At 28.3% G+C, this 5,969-nt stretch overlaps 1 protein-coding gene across 1 annotated transcript; it reads left to right on the top strand.

The window, feature by feature from the left end:
- Positions 1 to 216: 216 nt before the first annotated feature.
- Positions 217 to 5,957, top strand: LOC117176266. Its single transcript, XM_033366432.1, has 3 exons — positions 217 to 320; positions 3,768 to 4,468; positions 5,705 to 5,957. The coding sequence occupies exons 1-3, from the start codon at positions 290 to 292 to the stop codon at positions 5,942 to 5,944; spliced, it is 972 nt and encodes a 323-aa protein (XP_033222323.1). The 5' UTR covers positions 217 to 289; the 3' UTR covers positions 5,945 to 5,957.
- The last annotated feature ends 12 nt before the right edge of the window (positions 5,958 to 5,969 follow it).

Genomic DNA, 5,969 nt, shown 5'->3' with positions numbered 1-5,969 from the left:
CACCACCAAGTAAGTGTGTGGAGGGTGTGTAAAGGAATAAAGAAGGTGTAAGAAAAATGTAAACCCTTAGGGGACACATTAGAAGCTAGACAAAAAGTAAAATTCCAGCTTATTCTTGTACTACTATTAGAGATAGTTCTAAGCGTTTCTAAATTGGTAGATTTAGTCTATTGTACGCTAGAGTTCATTATGTGGCATATACCGCAAAGTTCGGCGACGTTCGTACGTGTTATAAAAGGACGATTTTGTGCGAAACGGACAGTTCGCTCGTTGAAAGATTGACATCGAGATGAATTTTGTGCTGTTACCATTTGTGCTTGGTACGACACATTGGTGAATTAAGAATTATTTTTTATTTTATAAAGAAAATTTCAATGGAATTAACTTCTTTAATAACATGTTTAATTTAGTAAAATCTGACCTGAAATAAGTTATTGCAATACAATATCTTGTCAGATTTCTTATTTATTCTCAGTACTGAAAAATACGAAAAGTTTCAATATTAAAGTGTTTTGGATATTTCATAAAGTTCACATAAAATTTAGGGCTAATGCTTGTGAAAAAAGAATAGCTATGAGGTTAAAAAAGGTGCAGTGTACATAGGTGGAACAACTAATAAATAAAATCTTTGGCATGAAAACAGTTTTTGTGGAAAACACCACCCCCTACAATTTTTGATGCTGAAAGAAAAATTAAAACTAAGTAAAATGCATTTGTTTGTTTACAATGTGCAGTTGAACGTTTCTGCATCATTCGATTAACAAATTATTCTTTCGTAAGCTATTTATGAAAAATTGATGGAAGTTCCAGAAGATGGTAAAAAATGAATGTAATTAAGAATAACATTCGCGACATAATGTTATTGCTTATTGTTGCTCATTTATATCGTTTTAAATAAACACATGCCGATTTGGCCCTGTTCTTCATACGGAATTTGAAATTATTTCAAGTAGTGAAAATGGTGGCTGCTTAAAATTCAAAAATCATTTCAACTTTTTTGTGCTCGGTTTTTGGATTAATGATAAATAATATTGTTTATCATTGCGCGTCGCATGCTGCGGTAACCTAATACAGTGATCTGAAAAAGGAATTTACTGTTTATAATTGCCTACGGGTCGTGTTTCTTAACCGATTTTAAAGTATTTTTTAGAAATAAGTTGACATTTATATATTATTTTATTTTTCTAACCAAAAGTGATTCAAAATTGTATTTAAAGGCACTTATGTATTTCCAGCATTATAAAACAAAAATAATATAGATTTTTAATAACAACTTTTTTAAACAAATGTTGCAAGTGGATGTTTCCTCTTAGAAAAGAGTTATTTTTTTTTGAATTATTATTGAAATATTTCTTTCTATGAATAACAAACAAAGTAGATTTAAAAATAATTTATATTATTGTTATAGACATTATTTTAAATATAAACTAAAATTACTCATCATTACATATAAAAAAACTTTTCTCACTGAAATTATCTGATAATAAAATAACAGTGATTTAAAAACTGGGTATGAGACACTGAATAATAATTTGCGCTATTTTTAATAACAATTTATATTTTGAAAATATCGCCACCGGCCGTTTGAGTATAGAAAAACGTTGTTGTTTCTTTAATAATTGGTATGCTATAAGGTAAATACTGATATTGAACCAACTAAATTGATTAGTAGTTGATATATCTGTTATTAATAACTTTGCAGATAAAAACTAAATTAAAATTCAGCACCCAAATAAATCGTACATTCGAATTATTGTAAATATTATATTCTTATGCGTTTCACTAACACTTTCGGTTAGTGAAATTAATTCACTTATGAGAAAAACTCATTTATTGTGAAGCTGAAATGGCTAGCTTTGTCATTTTATTTGTTTATATATTGCTGCTCTGTGACAAAATTTTTTTCTTTGAAAAATTTAATACTGAGCATTTCCTATTTCAGACCACTGTGGACCAGTTACAACACACGGCGGGCAGCGCTAACCAATGTTATTTATCATTAACCCAAAGAGCGAGCATAAAAAAGTTGAAAAGTTTTCTGAGTATTGAGCATACAGACTTCCTACTGCTTGAAAATTGTCAAATTCCGTCTTTAGAACAGGGAAAAATCAGCATTTATTTATTAAAAACTTATATAATTTAGCAACAATTACAAATAGTACGATAATCAAAATGTTACTGCTAAATGGATTTACATTTCACCATCCCCTCAAATTTGCATCAATTTTTAATAAATAGTTTACAAAAGAGTAATTTGTTATTCAAATGATGCAGAAATATTGAATCACAAATTGTGAATAAACAAATGCATTTTTCTCAATAATTTGTTTAACGTGCTCTTATATTGAAGAGTGTATTATTTTCCAATACTTAGTTTTAATTTTCCTTTCATCTTTAAAAATCGTGGCCTCACTAGATACATTTTTACGCAGTATCTAAAAAAAATGTAGATATTTAACATTTTTTTTTATTCTAATAACAGACCGGTCCTTTAATGTTTTTAATCGACCGGAAAATTTCCAAAACTTTTGAAATTGGCAACTTGGCGATGGGTTTTATAAATCCTTCTAAACTCATTTTTTTTCAAAAATCCGAACGTTTTTTTCTCGATTTTTTGAAAAAGGTTTGTACCAATATGATTAATATATCACAATCAATTTGTTTGTTTTGATTGCTCTTGGGTAATTTAGAATTTCTGTAAAAAATCAAATGAATTGTTTTTTTATTTTTAAAAATGCAGATCCGGCCAAAAATGTCTCCTGAAATGGTGAAAAAGTCGGATCTGCAGATCCTGATTTCTTGCGAACACCGCGCTTCGGAAAGCATCCTTAGTGTTTACAAAAGTGCATGATCTAGAAATATTTAAAATAATTTTAAAGACTTTAGTAATTTTATTGTAAATTATCATTACAACCAGAAAAATACATACTTGGAGAGAATATTTTTTTAGTTTGAAAAATTAAGTTTCATCATTTGAGCAAAAACAAGACGAGATATGAAAAAAGTCGATGAAGCAAAGTTATTTCCACTAAAAAGTTTTACAAAAATATAAGAAATATAAGGTATTCATTAACATATAAAATTTAGTGTCAAAAACTGCATGTTTAATTATGAACGCATCCATTTTGCAAATATTAGGTTACTGTAATCAGAGCTTTAAATTGATAATGGCATATTCTTCAAAGTGGTTGATTATTATATTTGAGAAAATTGGCACGACAATTTTGCTTCATAAGTGTTCTTACGCTCAGTATGTGGGAACAAAAACTGTTTCCTACCGTATACGAGATTCTAATTAGGACTTTCCGTTAACGAAAGACATCATTTTTTTAAAAACTATTTTTTGAAATTATGATGAAAATATTATTATAATAAATCTAATCATTGAGAAAATACTTTCGGTATAGAATTTCGAATTTCAATTATCAATCTAATATTTCATTTAAAGGCGCCAAGGTTGATTAATTAAAAATAAGATGCTTTCCAAATGAAATAATTTTTAATTAAATAAACGGTAAATTTCACCAATTATAATAATGAGCAATTCCTGAAAATTTTTAATCCGAAAAAATAGGCAAATTCTATTTGAAAAGTTTTAATATTTTCCACTTCAGCGTCCAAAGTTATGACGTCGAACATTATTTATACAAAATGCGAAAATTTTGAAGTAAACATTGCTTAAATAGTTTCGTTATTCAATAAATTTTAAAATTTGATTTTTAATTATTTTTTAATAATCATCCAATTTAAATCTCTGTACATTTAAGCGACATGGATTCCAACAAACGAGGAGATTTGGAAAAATGGGCCAGAGTATACATTTGGAATGGAGATCAACATGATTGCAGCCATGCACATTGACAATGGATCATTTATAGGAACCAGAATGGCCGGCAAATTAAAATGTCGTCCAAAAGAACCTCATAACCTAATTTGTAAAATCGAAGATACAAAAATTATTCGAGTTCATCCTAAAGGTTTCAACACCTCAGGAATGGAGATTTACCAAAATGAATCCTATTCCCCTTATGGAGTAGGACGTGATAATTTTCTGGTCAAGTTCAACAAGGAAGGTATCGAGAATTACATTTTGGAAAAAACTGATCGTCCTGCAGAAGTTTGGATCATTGATATGATCAGGCTCATAACGAATCAACTCAGCATTGGTGCTGATCTCGAAAATCGACGAAATGATGAACAGTTTAAAAAGTTAGAAAACTTTACTGTTGGTGAATGTGAGACTGAATTCAAGATCAGCCGAAAACGAATCGTCATTAAGTTAAGTCAAAAGGAATTAAAATACAAAATTATTTCAACTTTAGCTTCGAAACAATTCGATTTTTCTCCAGATGAAAAAATTCAGATTGAAAAAAGGAGGAACATACAGAACTGTCATCGACGGAAAGAGTATTTCTTTGGTACCCGCTATACCAAAGGAATTGTCCTCAGAGACGTATATAATAATCTTGTGAGTTCAGTCATATTTTTATATTTTAAATTGTTTCGATAAGGCACCGTACTTTAATTACGTAACAGACCGAGTAAAAATGCTTCGACTTGAATTCGACTTCAATTGCCCCCAATCAAGACATGCTGAAGTCGAAAAGTTCGACTTGAGCATGTTTCAGTTTTCAGAAGGAGCCTGACAATTATATATATAATTTTGTTTTTTTGATCTAAAAGTTTATCTTTTTTAGTAGAAATATTGCACCTTTCTTTGATAAAAATGCGACTATTTAGCAGAAAACTACTTTATTGTATACGATTTCTTTTTTTGGTGTTAAAAAATGTTCCAGAATCTTCTTTTGATAAAAGTTTAACTATTTAAAAAAAAATTTCCAATCCATCTGTTTTAGAAGAAATCTCATCTTCTTGGAATAACAATTCAATTATTTGGTTGAAAAAATAAATTATTTTGTTAAAAAGTCATACTTTTTAGTTTAAAAGTGTGCGGTTTTATTGAAAATTTAACTATTTCGTCGAAAATTTACTTTTTGTTTAAAATTTATATTTTGATGTTGAAAAATTAACTGAAATATTTCCTGGATGAAAGTTCAAATGAAAAAAATGGTCGTTTTTATTACAAATTCATGTGTTTTAGTACAAGTTTCATCTTTCTTGGATAAAATGCAATTATTTGGTAGGGAATTCAACAATTTTGTTAAAATGTCATCATTTTCGTTGAAAAAATTCGTCTTTTCAGATTAAAATTTAAATTTGTTTAAAGAAACTTATTTTTTGTTTAAAAATTAATATTTTAATCGTGAAAACTCAACTGAATTTTGTTTTACAGTCAATTCTCCTATTCTTTTGAAATTTATCTTTTTGGTTTCAAAAGTCATCTGTTTTTGTAGAAACTAATTTTTGTTATGAGAATGCCACTTTTTTGTTAAAAACTCTTCTTCTTCTTCTTTGCGTGAATATTCAATTATTTTGTTTGAAATATTTGCTTGAACTACATTGTTAAACATTTATTTATGCTGTTTAGTTATTGATTCTATTAATTCGAAAAGCCTTTTTTGGTTTAAAATTAATTTTATTAACTGAAAATTTAACTTTTCCATTCTCTTAAGATTGATCTTTTTAGGGCTGTTACGTATTTTAAGTATGGTCCTTAATTGGCATCTTAAATTGGAAAGTTCAATTTTTAAGACTGATTTCGTTTGACACTAAACTATTAAAAATGTGTTTTTTTTCATTGCAGAAATCTTCTTCTAGTAGAATAGTTTTTTCCAAAGATTCTTTTCTCAGCGAAACAACAAACGAATGTGAAATATTCGACTTGGAGAAAAATCACCTTGGAAATGTTTTGGACAATATGAAACTTACATTGGAGGATGTTCAACCAGCGAAAGAAGAACTTGTCACTATCCCTAATGTCACATATTACGATATTCTTGCAGGCGAATCTGTTGCTTACACAGAAAATCATTACAAAAATTAATTCATTGTACGAATAATTATTTGCT

Source organism: Belonocnema kinseyi, chromosome 7, assembly GCF_010883055.1.
Source record: "Belonocnema kinseyi isolate 2016_QV_RU_SX_M_011 chromosome 7, B_treatae_v1, whole genome shotgun sequence".
NCBI lineage: Eukaryota > Metazoa > Arthropoda > Insecta > Hymenoptera > Cynipidae > Belonocnema > Belonocnema kinseyi.
The sequence above is the reverse complement of the archived record's forward strand: the minus strand, read 5'-3'. Positions and strand labels throughout refer to the sequence as shown.